At 39.9% G+C, this 21,713-nt stretch overlaps 1 protein-coding gene across 1 annotated transcript in view; it reads left to right on the top strand.

Moving 5' to 3' along the window:
- LOC131251153 (uncharacterized) overlaps window positions 1-21,713 on the top strand; it is a 78,907-nt gene that overhangs the window by 40,404 nt on the left and 16,790 nt on the right. Inside the window, exons 3-7 of the mRNA XM_058251689.1 lie at window positions 10,963-11,079; window positions 17,088-17,152; window positions 17,296-17,384; window positions 17,482-17,561; window positions 18,798-18,909. Of these exons, the coding sequence (XP_058107672.1) occupies window positions 10,963-11,079; window positions 17,088-17,152; window positions 17,296-17,384; window positions 17,482-17,561; window positions 18,798-18,909 (463 nt within the window). The remainder of the gene's footprint in view (window positions 1-10,962; window positions 11,080-17,087; window positions 17,153-17,295; window positions 17,385-17,481; window positions 17,562-18,797; window positions 18,910-21,713) is intronic.

Raw genomic sequence — 21,713 nt, 5'->3', positions numbered from 1 at the left:
ATTATATGTAGAACAACTAAAGGGATTTGCTCATCGCACATATCCTTGTCAAGTATACAAATTGAGGAAAACACTTTATGGTCTTAAACAAGCTCCTTGTGTGTGGTACGGACGATTAACTCAATTCTTAATGGACCACAAGTTCTCTAGGGGGAGGGGGAGTGTGGATAAAAGACTCTTTGTTCAAAAGGCTGGGGGATTCCATTCTCATGCTTAGATTTATGTGGATGACATTTGGTTCCTGTGAGGAAATGGCTCATCAGGTTGCCTACTTGATGCAATCTGAATTTGAAATAAGTATGGTGAGAGAAATGAATTTCTTCTCAGGTTTAGAAGTCAAGCAGCCTGAGAATGACATTTTTGTGAGCCAGACCAAGTATGCAAAAGAATTGGTAAAACGTTTTGGACTTGAGTCTGGTCGTACCCATCACACGCATATGAGCACCACACTGGAAGCTATCTAAGGATATATTTGGAAAAAGTGTGGATCAGCACTTGTATCGAAGCATGATAGGTAGCCTCCTCTATCTCACAGCTATTTGGCCTGATATAGCATTTTGTGTAGGGGCATGTTGATGTAGGACATGAAAATTAGATATGATGTGTAAGATTTCAGGCTTTAGATCATAATAATTTAAAAACAATCACAATAATTCCATATCCCGCATAAAGTCAAGCATTCAACAAGGGGACGAGGGTCTAAGCCTACACATGTTAGGGCTGAATCAATTAAAAATTATAGACCAAACAATGCTCAAAGGATAATAGATTCATCCACACACGCAAATGATTATTTTCCAATCCAAGGGATTCTTACGTTTCAATTCGGAAAAACCTAGGGTTTCAAAAGTGGAATAGAACTTGGGGATTTGAGATGATCTAGGGTTAGGGTTATGGAAATAAGGCGAAAGAGGAGTGAAATAGAGATGAGAGGGAACTTGTGTGGACAGCAAACTGGCCTAACGCACATGTGTGGGGCCCACGAATCTGGAATCGGCCAGCTAGGGCCTAGTCGGCCAGGGATGGGCCACCTTCCCTCCAAATTTTAGGCCAAACGGATGATCAGTTTGAACACGGTGCTCCGTCGAAGTTTCAGCCTTCCTGCAGGGCCAAATTTTGAAAATCTGCTGTGGGAGAAAGATTAGCTACAAACGTGTGTGGATTTGATGAGGGGATGACTGTAGGAGATGAGGAATATGGAGGGTAGGAGATGGGGGCGATTTGGGATGAGTGTGGCTTCGCACCACGATAGTTAGCCCTTCGAAGAAGGGAGGGTTTCGCGCCCAATTAGGTTTCCACAACTTAGAGAATTGGAGAAGTAGGAAAACGCAGAATTTTATTAATCATCTTCAATCCCAAAAAAGGCTACAAGGGGTTGCCTATTTATAAGAAAACCCTATATCCCAAAAGCCGTGCCATATGCGCATACTATTACTTAAAGACGAAGTAATAAAAAGTAACAACTAATCAATGCAATCTAAACCGTTCATGATGTTTCTAATAACGGTAATAAGCAAAACTCAAAGTCTTAGGTCACCTAGGGTAGTGGGTCACGATCACGAGATCCAATGATGGGATCCATCCCAAGGAACCAAAATACAGTCCTTTAACTAGGAGGCCCTCCATATATGTTGTCATCGATCCAAATCGAAGGTCGGGCCCTCCTCCTTGCGTATGTGCGTAAGGGGGGCGTGGTTGTGTGCGAGATGTCTCCATCAACTCTCCCCGGCTGCGAAGATTTCGCCACTGGCGAAACAAAACTCCTGAACCGCTACAAGTTGTCAGGATCAAGTCTCTGAAGCTCTTCCTCAGTGAGCTACGTACTGTCTGAAGCTGGGTGTGACTTCCACTTGACTAGGAACTTTTGAAATCCGCCATCTGACGTTGATATTATCTGATGGTCCAGAATATCCTTTATCTCCTCTCTGGGTGTAGGAATGGTAGGTATGGGAGGTAGAGGCTGAGAAGATGGGTCGGGAGGGGGCTGTGGATCAAGGTAAAGGTTTGGGGAATCAGGATGGTTAGGTGACAGGCTGGACAATGTATCAGTGGTCTCCTGAAATACTAGATCCTCCACATTAAATGTGGAACTAATTCCCATGGAAGGTTGAAGATCTACCACATACGCATTGAGACCGTTTCGTTTTATAATTTTGAATGGTCCAGCGCTACGCCCGTGTAATTTACGAACGGCTCCCTAAGGGTACCCTCTGGCCTGATGCGGACCATCATAGAGTCCCCTACATTGAGTTTCTTGAATTGTTTATGTTGCTCAGTAGAAATTTTGTAATGTTTATTAATAGTATTGATCTTTTGCTTGATTTCTTGATCCAATGATTGAATGTGATGTGCAAAGGACTTTGCAGACTCTGATGACTTATGAGACAGGGACATAGGGACAAGATCAATAGGCTTCTTAGGTTTATAACTAGTAACGACTTCAAAAGGACTTAAACCTGTGGATTTATTGATAAAACTATTAAATGCAAACTCGGCAATAATTAGTGCAGTGTCCCACGTCCTGGTGTGCTCCCCCACTAAACACCTGATCAAATTTCCCAGACTCCTATTAACCACCTTAGACAGGTTTGGTAGAGTCGCCCTAGGGACTAAATCAATGGCGTGCTGTATATCCCTCATAGGGGGAAGCTCATTCGGTAGACCATTAGGAAAGACATCATGAAACTCATTCACTACCTGAATGACCTCAGTGGGTAACTCTGCACTAGCCTCTGGTGCACTTTCCCTAGCCACAAGGGCCTACACCATCGAGTCCGACTCAGTCTCTTGCTCAAAGTCTTTGGTATTTAGAATATAGAGAGGCTTAGACTTGGATTTCGATTCCCCAACCAACCTCAAGTGATAAGAGAAAGGGAGGTATTTTTCCATAAGAGTTTCTTTCATTCCTCCCCAATGGACTATTGGGGGTTCTCTCAACGTCTCTTTCTTTCTCTCCACAATAGCCCAAAACCTCTTTGCTTAGCCCACAAGCTTCATCTTGGCAAATCGGACTCGACGAGCATCCGACATGTCGTACCACTCAAAATAGTGGTCCATATCCGCCAACTAATATAGAAAAGCTTTAGGGCCCAAGTGGCCATTAAATGTAGGGGCTTCTACTCTAACTCCCTTGAGGAGTTACACATCTGGGTCATAATAATCATGATGCCTTTCGCGGGGTAGGTGCACGGGTGCGCGCCCATGTCTGTTTCTTTGGCCACCCCCATTCGCTTGTCTATCCTCCTGACTACATACCTGATATTGGGCATCTTCCCCAATGGCGGGGTTTGCCCAGGCGGAGGTCTCTAGTTAGGTAACGCGCACATTAAGCTAATTCTAACATTTGTCAATATGTTGTTCCAAGTGCCTACTCAAAGACTTAAACTGCTGGGTTATGTTGTCCATTGACTCTTGTAATTGCTCCATGTTTAGTGCAGGGTGCAACCCAAAACCGCGACCAGTACGTGTAGGCATATAACTACCCACTCAACTCAAAGGTCCTCTAATGCAATTATATGCATCTAAACGGGACTAAATGCTCTTATAAGACTCTATATGAGGGAAACTATGTAATGCTCCTAAAATTCCAGCAACATAACTATCCAAACAGTTTGTTAACAAAAAATTCAGCAATGAAAATTGGGGAATTTCTGACAATAGAAAATTCAGTAGTCTATGTTGTGAATGATGGGTCCTAAACAACCCTATATGATGAAACTTAATGCAAAATAAACGCAAGTAGACTAAACCCTAAACATGCAATGCAATCTCCTATGAAAAACCTAAGCTTTGATACCAAATTTGATGCAGGACATGAAAATTAGATATGATGTGCAAGATTTTAGGCTTTAGATCATAATAATTTAGAAACAATTACAATAATTCCACATCCCACATAAAGTCAAGCATTCAACAAGGGGAATCTATAAAGGTCCAAGCCTACACATGTTAGGGCTGAATCAATTAAAAATTATAGACCAAACAATGCTTAAAGGATAGTAGATTCATCCACACATGCAAAAGATTATTTCCCAATCCAAGGGATTCTCATGTTTCAATTCGGGAAAACCTAGGGTTTCAAAAGTGGAATAGAATTTGGAGATTTGAGATGATCTAGGGTTAAGGTTATGGAAACAAGGTGAAAGAGGAGTGAAATAGAGACGAGAGGGAACCTGTGATCAGCCCGCATGTGTGGACAACAAATCGGCCTGAAGCACGTGTGTGGATGGTGGCCCGCACGTGTGTGGGGCTCATGAATCTGGAATCAGTCAGCTAGGGCCTAGTCGGACAGGGATGGGCCACCTTCCCTCCAAATTTTAGGCCAAATGGATGATCGGTTTGAACACGGTGCTCTGTCGAAGTTTCAGCCCTCCTGCAGGGCCAGATTCTGAAAATCTGTTGTAGGAGAAAGATTAGCTGCAAATGTGGGTGGATTTGATGTGGGGATGGCTGTAGGAGATGAGGAACATGGAGGGCAAGAGATGGGGGCGATTTGGGATGGGTGTGGCTTCGCACCACGGTAATTAGCCCTTCGAAGAAGGGAGGGTTTCGCACCCGATTAGGTTTCCACAACTCAGAGAATTAGAGAAGCAGGAAAACACATAATTTTATTAATCATCTTCAATCCCAAAAAAGCTTACAAGGGGTTGCCTATTTATAAGAAAAACCTATACCCCAAAAGCTGCGCCATGTGCGCATACTATTACTTAAAGACGGAAGTAATAAAAAATAACAACTAATTAATGCAATCTAAACCGTTCATGATGTTTCTAATAACGGTAATATGAAAAACTCAAAGTCCTAGGTCACTTAGGGTAGTGGGCCACGATCATGAGATCCAATGATGAGATCCATATGATGATTGAGTCCACCCCAAGGAACCAAAACAGTCCTTTAACTAGGAAGCCCTTCATAGATGTCGTCATCGATCCAGATCGAAGGCGGGGCCCTCCTTGTGTATGTGCGTAAGGGGGGTGTGCGTGTGCGCGAGATGTCCCCATCACATGTGCTTGATTTCAGGCTGATCATAAAGAGTCACACGTAAGCGCTGTGAAAAGAGTCATTCGATGTGTGGCTGGGACTACATATTTTGTTCTCTGGTACCCATTTGACATCTTAACCACAATTGCCGGGTACTCAGATGCTTATTGGGCTGGAAATATGGACGATAGAAAATCGACTAGCGGCGGGTGTTTTTACATTGGAAACTACTTGGTATCTTGGTATAGTAAAAAGCAAAACTCCATCTCCTTATCCACCACCGAAGCCGAAGGCATTGAAGTTGGGAGTTGTTGCTCCCAGTTTCTATGGATGAAACAAATGTTGATGGATTATAGAATTGAATAAACTACAATGACACTATTTTCTGACAATACTAGTTCCATCAATACATCCAAAAATCCGGTTCAACGTTCTAGGACGAAACACAGAGATATCCGACACCATTTCATTCGTGAGCTTGTTGAGGAGCATATCATCTCGCTCGATTATGTGCCTACTGAAAGGAAATTAGTTGACATATTAACTAAACCCCTGGACACAAATCGATTTGGAGATCTTCAAAAGTCCATCGGGGTATGTGCTTCATAGGTATCTATCAGCTTTCTGTGAATTAATTGGTAATTATGAGGATTCATAGCCTCATTTTTTAATTTTATTTTTAATTTTTGTGTGTGTATACGTGAGTGTATTTGTGGACCATGGACTCTCAAATTTGCTTGCACCTCACAACAAAATTTTGTCCTTTTCAAAGTTGGAAAACAAAATTTCCAATTTTGCTGCTCGATGGAAGCTTCGATGGGACCTTAATGCCATCGAAGTAAAGCTATGATGGCATCGAAGATTAATCGAAGTGCTAGGACAATGATATAAATCTCGCACGACAGTTCAGCTTCAAATCTTCTTTTTGGGGGTTTCTTACTTCGAGTCTCCACAGCTGCTGTAGAAGGAAGGAGTGTTTGATTTTAGTGTTAAAATCAAGTTCTCTTTGCATCAAATCCTTCCTCCACAACTCCTGCTGATGTAGGATGTGAAATTAAATGTGGAATGCAAGAAATCAAGCTCATGATTATACCAATTTAAACAGTCACAAAATTCCACATCCTACATGCTATCAAACATTCAAAAAGGGGAATCTATGGGGGTCCAAGCCTACACAAGTTTAGGGTTGGATCAAATAAAATTATAAACCAAACATGCCCAAAGGAGTGTAAGATTCGTCCATTCTTGCAAAGGATTGTTCCCCAATTCGAGAGATTCACAGGTTTCAATTCGAGGGAAAATCTAGGGCTCAAATTTGGGGATAATTGGGATTTGAGATTCTTTAGGGTTAAAGATCTGGATTTAAGTCTAAAGAGGAGGAAAATAGAGGAAAAATAGAACCTGAGATGAGCCAAGTGTGTGGACAGCAGTTGGCCTTGGGTGCATGTGCGTGACCACTTGTCCGCATGTGTGTGGGGCCCACAAAGTCCGAAACCGACTCCTAGGCTAGGATCGGCTAGGGTATGACTGCCTCCATGCCAAATTTCCTGTCAATTCGATGCACGGTTTGTGTATGGTGCTTTGCCGAAGTTTCAGCCCCTCAGATGGGCCAGAATCTGAAAATCTATTTGTACACTGTTATAGGATAAAACTTAGATACGAAAGAGGGTGAATTTAAAGGTGGAAGGGATGTAGAGGATGATGGATGTGGGGCATAATGAAGTGGGGGTGATTTGGGATGATTGTGGCTTCGCACCACGGTAGTTAGCCCTTCGAGGAAGGGAGGGTTTCGCACCCAATTCGATTCTTCAACCCAAAGAGACAGAAGAAGAAAAAACGCAGAATTTTTATTTATAAACTTCATTGAGAATACCTACATGGGGTTGCTTATTTATAAGAAAACCCTAAACCCCAAAAGACAATTTTACCCTTGTGCCATATGCGCACACTAATACTTAAAGCTTAAGTAAATAAAATAATAACTAATCTAAGCAATCAAAGTCGTTCATGATGTTTCTAATAACGAGAATAGTCAAAACTCAAAATCTTAGATCATTTAAGGTAGTGGGCCACGATTATGAGATCCGATGGTAGAACCTATATGATGATCGAGTCCACTCCAAAGCGCCATAGCACAGCCCCTAACTGTGAGGCCTCCAAAGATGTCGTCGTCGATCCAGATTGAAAGTGGGGCCTGCCTCTTCCTCGAATACGTGCGTAGGGTGGGGGGCGTGCACATGATGTCCCCATCACCCGCACTCGAATTTCATCTCGCATTGGTTGGTGGGTATCTCGTCTCCCTTGTCTTCCAAGATTTCCTTGTTCCTTCACATTGTTATCTCTTTTACATCGAAAAATTGGCTCCAAGGAGGGCAAATCTTGTGACTCGCCAATCCTCATCTCCTTAGCCCTCTTGAAGCCACTTCGAATCATCAGCTGAGCCCTTGGTGCCAGAGACACCATTGACAAACACTCCATTGGTTAGGTCCTCAGCCGAACCCTCATCGTGGGTCCTACATCACATGGGTTCCACCTCACACGAGCCGCTCATCTCACACAAGTGGGGCCCGCCTCACACGGGTCACCTAACCCAAGTGTGCCCCTGCATCCACAGGCCACACCACTCGAGCTCGGTGTGAAAATGCTCCTGCATTAATCACCCTTGGTGAGGAGTCTCGAACATAAGACCTCTTACTTTGATACCACTTTGACGCAAGACAACTAACCACTTGCTCTAAAAGCTCATACTGATAGAGCGTGGAGAATCAATCCATTTATCTCATAGCTCATGCCCCACATCCCATGGTTTAGGTCCTCGGTTGAACCCTCCTCGTGGGCCCCACATCACACCGGTTTTGCCTCACACGAGCCACCCACCTCACATGGGTGGGGTCCGCCTTACATGCGCCGCCCACCCCGAGCGTGCCCCTACATCCACAGGCCACCCCACTCGAGCCCAGTGTGAAAATGCCCCGGTATTATAAAAGCTCTGAAACTGATCTCTTTCAAATAGGAGCAGAAGGGGGCCTCTATCTTTTTGTTATCCTTCTTCATGTGAATGTTGTTATGGAGATTTTACCCCATATCAACAAGTTCTAGATTCAGCCTTGCAACTTGGTTGCATCCCCATGTGGGAATTGATGGTGTTCTCAGTCAAAAGGACAACTTGTTACATTCTTTAGTGAGAAACTCGATAATTCTTGTAAGAGGTATTCCACTTACGACTTTTGAGTTCTACACCATCCACATTGTTGACATTTTATGATTCATTGGGAGTTTGTGCGGTAATCTGACTATGAGGTGGTGTGTTATTTGCACTTCAAAAGAAATTGAATGCATGATGCACTAATTGGAGTGCGCATATTCAGGAGTTCATGTTTACCTTAAATGTTGAGTGGGTGTGGAAAACAAGTGGTGAATTTTCTTAGCCTGAAAAATCATCACTCGCAGCTTTTGTTGTCAGGTTTGAAAAAGTAGAGGGATTAACACCACTAATGGAGATTTTGGCAAAATGTATGTAACATTGTCCAAGAGATCCAATGTTCAGTATCCATGCTATTGTTCACAATGGATATTTGTTGTGTGACACAAAATTATGTCTTCCTAAGAGCGTACTTGTTAGAACTCCTTGTTAGTGAGCTCCACTGTGGTGGTCATGGTTGGTTATTCCAGGTTGGATAAGATGACTGCCTTGGTCGAAGATTGTTACCATTTGCCAGGCTTGAAGAAAGATGTTGGGACTATTATTCTGCAATGTCGCGCTTGTCAATTGGGAAAAGGACAAATAGAATACTAGACTATACGCCCTACTGCCCGTGCCAAACACTCCACAGGAAAATGTCAGCATGGATTGTCTCAGGATTACATAAGACATGACATGGTTATGATGCTGTGTTGTGGTTGACCTATTTTTTAAGATTGCCCATTTCATCCCTTGCAAGAAGCAATTGGGCGTAATGCATCACCATTGTCTTCTTCAAGTAGGTTGTTTGTCTGTATGGACACCTAATGTCATTGTATCTTGTCAGGACATTTAGTTCACTAGCTACTTTTGGAAGACACTTCAGGCTAAGATGGGAACCGAGCTTAAATTCTCAAGCACTTATCATCCTTTGAATAGTGGCTAGATAGACATAGTCAACTATGGTCTTTGAAAACTTCTATGATATTTTGTGGGTGATCTTATTAGTACTTGGGATGTTGTTTTTCCATGTGTTTATAAAAGTTCCATGAACTGTACTACAGGGCTTTCTCCATTCGAAATTGCGTATGATATTGGACCTTGTAAGCCTATTGATTTGGCACTAACTATTTCCACCAGATGAAGACAATATGCCAAGGGTTTGTGACAACATATCAGGGGGATACATGAAGAAGTGAGGTGGAAAGTAGGCCTTAACGGTGAGACTATAATGGCCATGTAGACATTCGATGCTGTTCGGTGTAGTTCAAAGAAGGTGATAGGTTATGAACTTATGATATCTTTCAAACTGGAGCGGTTTTGATGGGCCTTCCACAACAAATTGTGCTTGTGAAATGTGGATCCTTACTGTGTCTTGAAGCAGTCAGGTGGCAATGTAGATCTTATAGAACTTCCACTCGGACTAAAGATCAACCCTATATTCAAAGAGGAGTATTTCATTGCCTATTTTGGAAATTATGATGAGAACGCATAAGAACATACATAATGACCCTAGAGGTACGTGACAATTCAATGAGGCAATTGAGTATGCCTAGTTGCACGATCCTTCTAAGCAGGTGTCACTCCCACCTCAGGACTTCTAGTGCATCCACCTGGAGTTATATGAAGAGTACACAATTAAGGGCTGAGTTCTTCCAGGCTGAGGGAAATAGATGCATGTGAGTTTCAGCCCACAAAGGAGAGGAAATGGGCTCCACTTGATCCCACGTATGATTGAAAGGCCAATAAAAACCAATTGGATGGACTGTGGGCTCAACAACTCCATACGGTTGACGCAAAATGTCATAAATACCCCTGAGTTTGAGTATGGATATGCAAACAGTCTGTACCCAGGCGTTTGCAGGAGTCTTTGGCAGGTTGGAGCCTTCGACAGCTGTTCAGTTTTCTTTCTAGATCTGAATTCCTTGTGTCAACTTGTGATTATGCGGAGGAACGAAAATAGAAGAGTCCAAGTCAATCAAATCATTTTGCACATAGGTCTATAAATGGACTTCTACAACCATCCACAGAAGGGCAACAGAAAGACAACTGGATGGACTATGGACCCAAGAAGTATGCTTGCCAGAAAATTTCATAAATAACCCTGTGCATTTCGTATATGTAAACAGTCCATACATGGGTTATGAAGGAGACTGATACTTTGGAATTCTTTGGAGCTGTTTAATTTCCTTTTCAGATCTGAGGTCCATTCTAAATGTAAATCTGTTATGAAACTGACAATGGCCTCATGTTTGAAGCTTTCGCTCAGGTATTTATGCTGTTTATTGAATAAAAGTTCTCACAAATGGTAACAGAGAAGGGGGATTCGTCTGTCCAAATACTAGCATCAAGGCTACTAGGATTTTGGGTAAACCAAAAGTCCACTCTAAATGTAAATCTGTTATGAAACTGGTGATGACATCATCTTGGAAGCTTTCACTCAAGTATTAATGCTGTTAAAATAATTTGATCCGACATCCGAGTTGAGTGCCCAAGGCATCTACTGAATTTGGAATTGATGATCATGTTGAAGAGATTCAATGATTGTATTAAAGATGCAGAACCCATAATATGTTTAGTATCATATCATGTTTAGGCCTCGCTAGAAGCAAGTCTTGTAGTGGTTGGATTTGTGTCTGGACTCTGGACCTTTTTCTTTCCTTTTGTATTAGGGAACAAGGTCTCTGAGTGTGCACTGGATTGTTCGTTTAAATTATTATCTTGACATTTCAGCTTTTGCTTTCATTCTTTCTGGTTGAACCGGACTTTGTTCCATCTCACCTATATATTATGTAATGCAGTCTGACAAAGTGGGTGCCACCTCCGGTTAAAATGACGAGTAGTTATGTCAAGGAAAGCATCAATGTTTCACGAAAGAGGATGGATGTTGCTTGCTTGGACATGCTCCAATTTCATTGGTACTCTTTTCATTCCTTTGTGTGTCATCTGTAATTAAATGTTTAAGAATGAAATGTTGAAATCTATGTTGCAGAATGTGTGGGTAAGAAATGAGATAGGATGGCGTCATCAGAATTTGAGAATCTAATTGGTGTTGTTTAGTTAACATTTGGGTGTACTTCCAAATTGCAGTTGGTGCTTGCAGGTAAATCTTGTGTGCATGGTGTTAGGCTTTAGTGATAAAAGCAATAATCTGCATCAAGCTGCTAGTTGTTTTTCCGTTCTTTTCCCAAACCATGGTTGTAATAAGAACATAAAGATCCAAACACCCGTCATTATTTCACCCATGATTTGATGCTAACACATTCAGTTTGGCTTGGGAACCGCGACCACCTACATAGAGTCTTATCAATTAGAAATTACATTTAAGGAACACATGCACCTATTTGTGGTGGCATATTTCAATTGGCATCTATTAAAGTAATACCATATCCTCCCCCCCCCCCCCCCTTTTTTTTGTGATTCATGTGTGCAATATACCCATATTTTGTCTGTTTGTGGTGTTTGCTCATTTCTGTGGTTGAGATGGCACAATGTGGGTGAATCAACAAATGAAGCAACCAAAAGAATTTTTATTTTTTATTTTTTTAATATTGTGAACCAAGCTTGGTTAGAGCAATTTTTTATGTATTGTTATTGTATACGTATCACACCCTTGGGATACCAAAACATGTATAGATACTGTCCATGATATTACAGAGACCAGGAAATATATTGCTGTTAGAGGGAAAGATTGGAGAAACATTAGGAAAGTGGTGGAATTTTTCATTGTAACTTCAAGAGATATTAAAAGACACATGATTGCACCATGGTGTGCCATAACGGCTGTCATGTAATGATAATGGTGGCAACTATTATGTGCTATGGGATCGTAACGATGTTATGGGAAAAAATGCCCCATACCGACCCTGTAACAGTCCGTTACAGGCCAATATAGGTTTTTTTTTGAGAGACCATAATGGCCGTACAGTACCAATAATGGTTATTGCCGTTACGGCCACCATTATGGAATACCTTGGATTGCACACTTAGGACATCATCATCATCATCTAAGCCTTCTCCCTATTGCACACTTAGGATTCGAAAGATTAAACAAAATGCATAGTAGTTTTCCATTGTTTAGGAAAAACCATGCGTTGTCAACTGCAAGTGTTGCAATGATATGAAAATGGGTTCATATCATTAAAATATCATGAAATAAAAGTAATAAAATGCAAATAATACAAGGAGAAACTAAAGAGAACCAAACATATAAGTTGGCCTTAGACCTGAATGGAGTATGAGGTGGCTCAAAGTTGTTTGCTGTCCTCACCAGGGTGGCTATAATGTTGCTGCTCCATGTTTCTGCAGCAATATGCCAGCTCATGAGCTGATGATCCAGGCCGTGTACTCTTTGACATATGGTACTCATTTCACCAAATTTAATTGGTATGAACATTGGTGGATACTGAGTTTGTAGCGTAACAATAATCGATGCTCCTACTAGTGGTGTTTGTAGCTTGATGCCTCTCAAATTGCAATTTCTATATCAAAATCGTGTTTGATGTCAAACATCCCAGAAGGAGTTGTTAAAACAACCTTATGAAGAGATTCTCCCAAGAAAATTTCTTTAAAAAATGAAGACTTAAGTTTTTTCAAATTTTCAGAATATCTAATTTTCACAAAAATTTCGGTGTTATTGTCATTACATTCAATAATTATTGCTTGTGATGCTATAGTGCATTTATATTAAATGGGACTTGCTGACATCTCGTGAAATTTTCGATATGGCGAGATATCCCACATACAGTGTCCATAATATCGATACCATTGGCCGATATTATCGGTATCGCGGTCCAGCGATACGATATCCTTCGAAAGATACCAAAAAGTTTTTTTTTTTTTTTAAAAAGAAAGCAAATATCATTCGAGATTTTGTCATCATCCAAAAAAATCGAAAATAAAATAAAATAAAATTAGAGGGTGGATTTCAATACCTGTAGAAGAGATCGCCATGATCGGAAGCTTCAATTTGGTGGGCCATTCGAATCGAAGCATCGTTCCTAGTTTACCGCAAATAAAATCTCCGATTTTGGAGGGAAATCCGGATACATCCTCGCCGATATGATGAGATTTGGGGGAAATTATAGGGTTCCAGCTTCTGGAACCCTCTTTGCTTAAAAAAAAGGTCGTTCAAGCCTTTTTTTTTAATTGAAATTGACCACTGAGCACACCACCGAGCTAACTAGTGTGTTGACGTCACCAAGTTCTGTGGGTCCCATCATGAGGTATGTGTTATATCCAGACCGTTCATCCATTTGGCGAGCTCTTCGTAAGGCTTGAGTCGAAAAATAAGACAGATCCAAAGATCAACTGGACCACACTGCAAACAGCAGTGGTAGATTGAACGTCTACTATTGAAACCCTTTTGGGGGTCACAGAAGTTTTGGATCAATGTAATATTTATTTTTCCTCTTCATCCAGATCTGTGCGACGTAATTAACAAATTGGATGGAAAATAAACGTTATGGTGGGCCCTACGAATATGTTAATGGTGAAAATCAGTCCCCCCCTGCTATTTGTGGTGTGGTCTACTTAAGCTTTGGATATGACTCATTTTTGGGTTCATGATCTAAAATGATCTCTCCAAATGCATGAACGGTGTAGATATAATAAATACATTATTGTGGGGCCATGTAACTTTGAAATGTTAGTACAACTTGAGCTCGAGAAGCGTCAGTGCTAGACATGAATTTGCTGCCAAAGCCTTCCGTGGGAAGTTCCTGCGCTTGAAACCTTAGTGGGGCCTACTATGATGTTTGTGAGGAATCCACTCCGTCCATCCGTTTTGAGAGATCATTTTAGGACATGGAGTCAAAAATGAGTAGAATCTAAAACTCAAGTGTGCCAAAAAAGTGAGGATTGAACATCCACACTTGAAATATTCATGGGGCACATAAGTTTTGAATCAGACTAATATTTGTACTTTAAATTCATCCGTGTAGGAATAACGTAATGAATGGTATGGATGGCATGTTAACATCACTGTCGACCCAAGGAGGTTTCAACGGTAGGAATTTCCTTACCCACCTTTTCCTTTAGTGTGGCCCACTTTAGTCTTGGATCCTGCTCATTTTTGCTCTCAAGTTCTAAAATGATCTCAAAAAACGAATGGACGGGGTGGATTTCTTACAAACATCACAGTGGGCCCCACCTAGGTTTCGAGCGAAGGAACTTTGCAAGAAATATGCGTGCGTCAGCACCCCACCCCAGTGTGGTGGGAAGTGGATCCCCTAGTGAGCAGTGTACTTTGTAAACTTTGTGGGCCCACTATAATTCGTGTATTTTATCCACTCCTTCCATCCATTTTACCAGATAATTTTATGCTTTGAATGAAGAGAAAAAACTATTATTAGCTTGATCCAAAACTTTTGTGGCCCACTAATGGTCGATCACCATTGTTTCCTATGGTATGGTCTACCTGATTATTGGATCTATTTTATTTTTTGGATAATGTCCTGAAATGATATGGAAAAACGGATGGACGGGGTTGATACTGAATATAGTTGTCTTAGTTCAATCGGACAGCGCATAGCTTACGACCCTATACAAAGGAAATCTATCATGTACACTTCTTTTTTGAAACTTTATGATTTAAAAGTATGTATTAAGGTCTTTTTTAATAATCCCAGAAGTTTCATTGAAAAATTCAACCATTTTCCCAATGTTTCTCCATGTTTCCCAAAAAGTGCGATAAATTACGCAATACAAACGATATATCTCGTGCGATAACCGATACATATCTGTATCCCAAGGGTGCGATACATTGCGCGATACCGATATTTCGAACACTGGCCACATATCGGCCTATATTGTTGATAATGACCTTGATATTTTGTAAAGTTTTTTTTTATTTTTCCTCCTATGTTTGTATAGGTAGTGTGGGATACAGATAATATCAGCTGATATTATCGGTTGTATTGCTGATACACAGAGCACTAGTTTGAGCATGACATTTCAAGACTATGGCGAACTCATTTTTCTACCACACAATGAATCGGTCATGAAGACACCAAAAGGAATGAAGTGTCAAAAGTAAACTTACAAGTGCATGAATTAGTGGGGTTACGGAGGCCCTGATTATCATAGTGAACTCACTTTGGATGGACTAATTACATAGGCCTTGATAAATTTAACCAGAGGAAAATGTTTGTTTAAATGGGAATCATAGGATGAGAGCAGCTGATGCTTCATGATCAGCAAAGATGCCAAGTGGACAATTTAATAAGGCCAAGGAAGAAGTAAGAAATCTAGTTATGATCACATACCCCGAGATCATTGATTTAAAGTGCATCATCATAAATGAATACATGAAAAAAGAAACGGCTACTAGCAGGAATGCATACGTTGCATGCAACTAGCTGATGAAACTTAAGGTGCACATGTCACTTGAACCCAGTTTCAAAGTATTGCTTTTGTTATATGTATCGATGACTAGAGGGACGAAAACATGTATCAATATCGCTGATACTGTCGCGTTGGAAAAATATCGCTGATTGAGGGAAACATTAGGAAAAGGTGGAATTGTTCAGTGAAACTTCAGGTGATCTTAAAAGACCCATGTTTACATATTTAGGAATTATAAATGAATACATGAAAAAAGAAACGGCTACTAGCAGGAATGCATACGTTGCATGCTACTAGCTGATGAAACTTAAGGTGCACATGTCACTTGAACACAGTTTCAGAGTATTGCTTTTGTTATATGTATCGATGACTAGAGGGACGAAAACATGTATCAATATTGCTGATACTGTCGCGTTGGAAAAATATCGCTGATTGAGGGAAACATTAGGAAAAGGTGGAATTGTTCAGTGAAACTTCAGGTGATCTTAAATGACCCATGTTTACATATTTAGGAAAAAAAAAAAAAACCTATACGTAATAAGATTTCATTTTATAGGGACCATGTGCTGTTGGAGAAAAAGCAGTGCAATTATATCCAAAATGAGTTCATATTATTCAAATACCATATGATGCAAGTAATAAAACATTCATTCTCAATTTGACGGGTAGAAATGGAGGAAATTAGGATTTCCTCAATTCACCCACTTAAATGTTGATTTATTCGCCTCAAATCCATGTTAATACATGAGAATTTTGCATGGACATTGCAGTTGATGCTAACATTTGAAATAAATAAAGTTCCTATTGATTATTTGTTACCTTTGGGTTTTGGTTTCAGATTTCTCCCCAAATTTAAACTTTGGTTCAACACAAACCAGGAGTGGTTGAAATCATTTAAGGAAAAAAAATCGTAAAAAACCAATGGTTTTTTTTTTTTTTTTTTTTTTTTTTTTCAATTTTTGGGATATGTCCATTTTCTCGTGAATTTCTGGCGTTTTACAGGAGTATCCCTGTTATTAGTGATATTGTTGCTATTATTGTCAATACCAAGGAAGCTTTATACTGTCTAGAGACCAAAATATCATTGATATCACCAAATATCACCGATAATATTGATATTTGGAATTTTGTATGGTACTTGGGGTTTTGGTATCTCCGACCCCACGATATAGATAATATACGGCGAATTACCATTAACATCACTATGGAACACTGCTTGAACCTCAGGTCAAGTATTCAAGAAAAGAAAGCATGATCATGACCTTTTGCTATTAAAAAAAAAAAAAGGAATAAAAAACAAGATATGCTCGCTTGAGACTATGGTTGTTATGATCATCTGTACTTTGGGTTCCTTTCCAAAAGCATGTTCCAAGGTGTTGAAAGTGGGAAAACGTCAGCCTTCTTAATGCAAATTCAATTTTCTGCCTGCCTCCACACAAAATGCAACATGTTTTCTTGGTGAACCCCACTAACTAGCTTGATTTTCGAACTTTGATATCTGCGAAGATGTTGCACTCATTCCACTGCTTGCCTACTCAATTTTAGAAATCTTAACATTTATTTGTTGTTTCTTTGTCAATAGGTGGGATTACTCCAATCCTGGCTACCTGGATGCGCTAAAACACCTTACAGATCTAAAAGAAGAAGGTTTGTTTGTTCCATGCGGTGTTCTTGCTGTGGGCTTTTGAAGCTTCTTAGATAAATCATGGTTTCTTATAAAAACTCGTGATGAAATCCATGTTCTCCACATCTTTGATAAAGCTTTGATTACTCTGGTGAAAGGGATGCAGGTAAAATCAAAACATTGGCTTTGACAAATTTTGATACGGAAAGGTTACAAATAATCCTGGAAAATGGAATCCCAATTGTCAGCAATCAGGTAACTAAAATACTTTTTGTTCTTCCCGAGATTTACTGGTGTTTGTTTTAGTATGAAATATTCATACACTAATCAAACCAAATTGGTGCATTGTTAGGTACAACACTCTATTGTTGACATGCGTCCTCAACAGAGAATGGCAGAACTTTGTCAGCTTACAGGAGTCAAACTCATAACGTCTCTCTCTCTCTCTCTCTCTCTCTCTCTCTCTCTCTCTCTCTCTCTTTGCATACACCCATGCATGCTTTGCTCTTAGTTTCAAGCACTCAACCGTGGTACATGTCTGCAAATGTATGGGATTCAAGTCGTTCATCTGTTTGATCCTAATTTGGATGCGCCAGATTGCCAACAACCATGTTGGCGAGAAGATCCTAGCAGAAGCGGGAAGACTTCTAAAGTTGAATATTGACATTTTGTTGAACTTTTATCTAGATGCACAACTTTAATCTTAAAAAAACATCCAACCAGTGGTGAGGCTTACCTGACTGAGGTTCCCATAATTACTGGAAGGCCAAGTGTATGAATGGTCCAGACTTGCTTGTCTAGCACTTTTATGGAAAGTGAGCTCTTGATAACTTAGGTATTTGTGTTTAGCACTGGAAGAGATCTGCTAATCCTGCATTTCACGTATAAGGCAGCCCATCTACACACATCAATATCACGTGGATGCAAGATATAGGTGTCCTGCCCAAGGATCAGGCCATTTTGATCATCATGTGGGCAACCGTTATTATACAAATGGACAACTAATGAAAAAATGCATGAGTTTTCTAAGGCGTCCATTCATTTGTATCATTTGACCCACTTGATGAGTATGCTGTACTGTTTTTTTTTTTTTTTTGGCAGGGCATGTACATGGTGGGACTGGGAGTGGCAACAGGCCAGGCTGGCCTAGATTTCATTCTGGGTCCAGCCTGCCCAGCCCTCCGGCCATGTTTATGGGCCCATGCCATGGCTCTATAGGTTGGGCTGGCTGGCCCATTGCCACCCCTAGGTGGGACCCATCTGATGGATGGGTTGGAGCTTGCATCCATGTGCCGCATTAGATGGGTTATGCACGGATGTAGGATTAGCAAACCTTAGCACCAGATACTCTCTCATGTTTTGTTATGGTTTCTTTAAGACCACAAGAAACTCTATTGAGAACTTTTGTGAGTACCTCAAAAAGAAACCTGGGTGAGCATCAAACTGTCAGGAGTGAACCATAGAAACCCCATTGACTACCCAAAGTCTCAAAAAATCAAATGGGCATGTGCCTTTTAACCTTGAAAAGTGTATTGAAGATTCGATTAAGTTCTGAGCCTAGTGGCACTCCAGCCCTCATCGAATCTAAAAGAAGTTTAATGCTTTGACAATTTATCTTTGCATATGTTTATATACTTCTTTCATGACCGGATAGACTTTTGATTGCAGGTATGGAACTGTGATGGGTGGCCTCTTATCTGAAAAGTTCCTAGACACAAACTTATCTATTCCTTTTGCTGGCCCTCCTTTAAACACTCCCTCCCTCCAGAAGTATAAAAGGGTATATATCCCTTCTTTACATTTGTTCTGTCAGTCATCTGTAACTAACTGTAGATGTTTTCTAATCACAAGCACATGTATGAGGCAGCCCCCATCTACATGCCACCACCTGTACCAAATGGTAAATGGGAGATCCAAGCTGTCCATTAGGTGGGTCTGACAATGAAGATGCCTATTCTGAAAATCAGGCCATCAACTCATCACATGGGCAAAAAATTAGATGGCTTAGAAAATATTGGCCATTTTTTTAGCCACCCATTTTTGTCATAAACCTTGGCCCCCTTGTTCAGTTGAATAACCTAACCTTTTAAGTAGAATCTTTTAATTGGGATCCACCTGATGTGTGTAGCTGGGCTCATGAGTTGCGTTTATACTGGCTGTACCCTTTCTTTTGTGAAAGGTGGGCGGTGCCACCTCTAATATAATTAATTGAAAGGAAAATAATTACACCTTAACAGTGGGGGGCATGAAACCTTACTCCTCACAAATTCTATAAAAGAAGTTGAAATTAAAACCAGTAACAAAGAAACAACCAAAACCATCATTTGATCTCGATATTCATTATACCAACATGACCAAGAAACAATTTCCCTCTCATGATAAACTGGACTGTTAGCAAAATATGGTGCCGCTTGATTGTCGCAATGAAGCTTGACTGGACCCTTAACTTCAAATCCCAACATATTTATCATTGTCTTGAATGACAAAAGTTCATGTGGTATGTGCCATTTCCTTGTACTTTGATTCTACACTTGAATGTGCTAGCACACTCTACCTGTTGCTACTCCAAGTAACTAAGTTTTCTCCAACAAAGTTATAATAGTCAGTGGTAGATTGCTTGTCAGGAGTATCAGAATATCCCTCAATTCTAAGATGACCATTGTTCTTGTGAAGAATCCCATGGCCATGAGCCCCTTTAAGATATTTGAGGATGCGCGATATGGCTTTCATATGAGGAACACGAGGAGCCTGCATAAACTAACTAACTACATTCACAGGCAAGGTGATATCTAGTCGAGTGATTGTTAAATAAATCAATTTGCCGACAAGACGATAGTATCTTCCTGGACCATTAATCAATTATCCTTAATCTACACTCAGCTTGAAATTGGACCCATAGGTGTTTCAAATTGCATGGAACCTTGACGAGTGGTCTCCGGTAGTAACACCATCACATACTTTGTTGTGAGAAATTAATACCCATCTTGGATCTAGCTATTTCAATACCTAAGAAATACCATAGTTGATTGAAGTCCTTCATATAGAAGTGCTTTTAAAGAAATGCTTTTAACATTTTCAATGCTTGCACTCATTGTTGTCATGTGCGACCGCATATGCGATTGCATATGCGCATATCCATATGTAGATCGCATATGCGATCATGGCATATGCGATTTGGCACATATGTGGCATAGGCGAAAATATGCGATCGCATATGCGATGTATGTGATCGCATACAACATATGCGATCGCATATTGGCCAACGGTTGGCACATAATTTTTTATTTTTATTTTTGTAAAAAATAACTTTTTGCCTATAAAAAGGCTTCCAAACGTTTTCCATTTGCAATATTCTCACTCTAAAGCTCTCTTACTCTCTTCTTCTCTTACATTTCTTAATTCCAAGTGGTCTTAATCTCTCTCTCCCACATTCCCTCTCTTGGAAGTTGGAAAATTAAGATTCAAGCACTTGATGTTTACTTCATTGTTTATTTGATTCTATTTCTCTCAAATGTATTTTAAATATGTAAAATTAGTTATCTATTATAACTTAAGAAAGTTTTCCTTAATTTCTTTTATATATATATATATATATATATATATATATATATATATATATATATATATATATATATATATATTTTACATTTTTTTAAAAAAAATTTCCCCATATATAATTTTTATTTTTTAAAATTATTAAAAAAAAAAATATATGCGATCGCATATGCGCATAGGCATATGCAATCGCACATGCGCATAGGCATATGCAATTGCACATGATCGCTTATGCGATTCGACAACATTGCTTGCACTATTTCTGCATGTGAAAATGATATCATCCACAAGACTATTGGTACAATGATGCTTACTTGACTATGCTTCACAAAAATTGAGTGATCAGCCTGTCTCCATCTCATGCTATATCACACATCACTTTATTGAACTTGTTGAACTATGCTCAAGAGGACTGTTTTGGACCATAAATTGACTTGAGAAACATCATTGTTTGAATTATCTATGACATTATCGAAGTATCTCCGATAGTATCATTATCTCCAGCTTGGCGATACCAATAACATCGGTAGTATTAGAAATTCCAAGCATCAACAATGTATTGCTAAGTACTGCCTACGAATTGATATCACCAATATTTTCAATTTTGTAAATTCCAGGCGTCGCTTGTATTACTAATGTATCGATATCGCCTATGTATCGCCAATATTTCCAACTGTGTAAATTCTAGGGACGCTTGTATCACAAGTGCATCAGCGATATTTCAATAATATCGCCAATGTAGTGATATTACAGAAAGTTTGTTTATTAAAAAAAAAAATTCTATTTCAAAATTTTTTATGAGCGCATTGTTGTATGCACTTTTCAATTTGTTGTTGCTAATATTGATAATATCTCAATATTATGATTATCGCAACACGTGCGATATCAAGACCACAATCTTTTGTTTCCTTTCCTATTGTTGATGATTTCTTTGCAAAATATTATGAGTTGTCAATATTCTGCAATATTGATGGATGTTTGGGTGGAAGGTTGGATGGATGTGATGGTTAAAAAAGCCTGGAAATGGTT

This window comes from Magnolia sinica, chromosome 1 (assembly GCF_029962835.1).
Source record: "Magnolia sinica isolate HGM2019 chromosome 1, MsV1, whole genome shotgun sequence".
Classification (NCBI taxonomy): Eukaryota; Viridiplantae; Streptophyta; class Magnoliopsida; order Magnoliales; family Magnoliaceae; genus Magnolia; species Magnolia sinica.
Note: the sequence above shows the minus strand (reverse complement) of the source record. Positions and strands in the feature narration are given on the sequence as shown.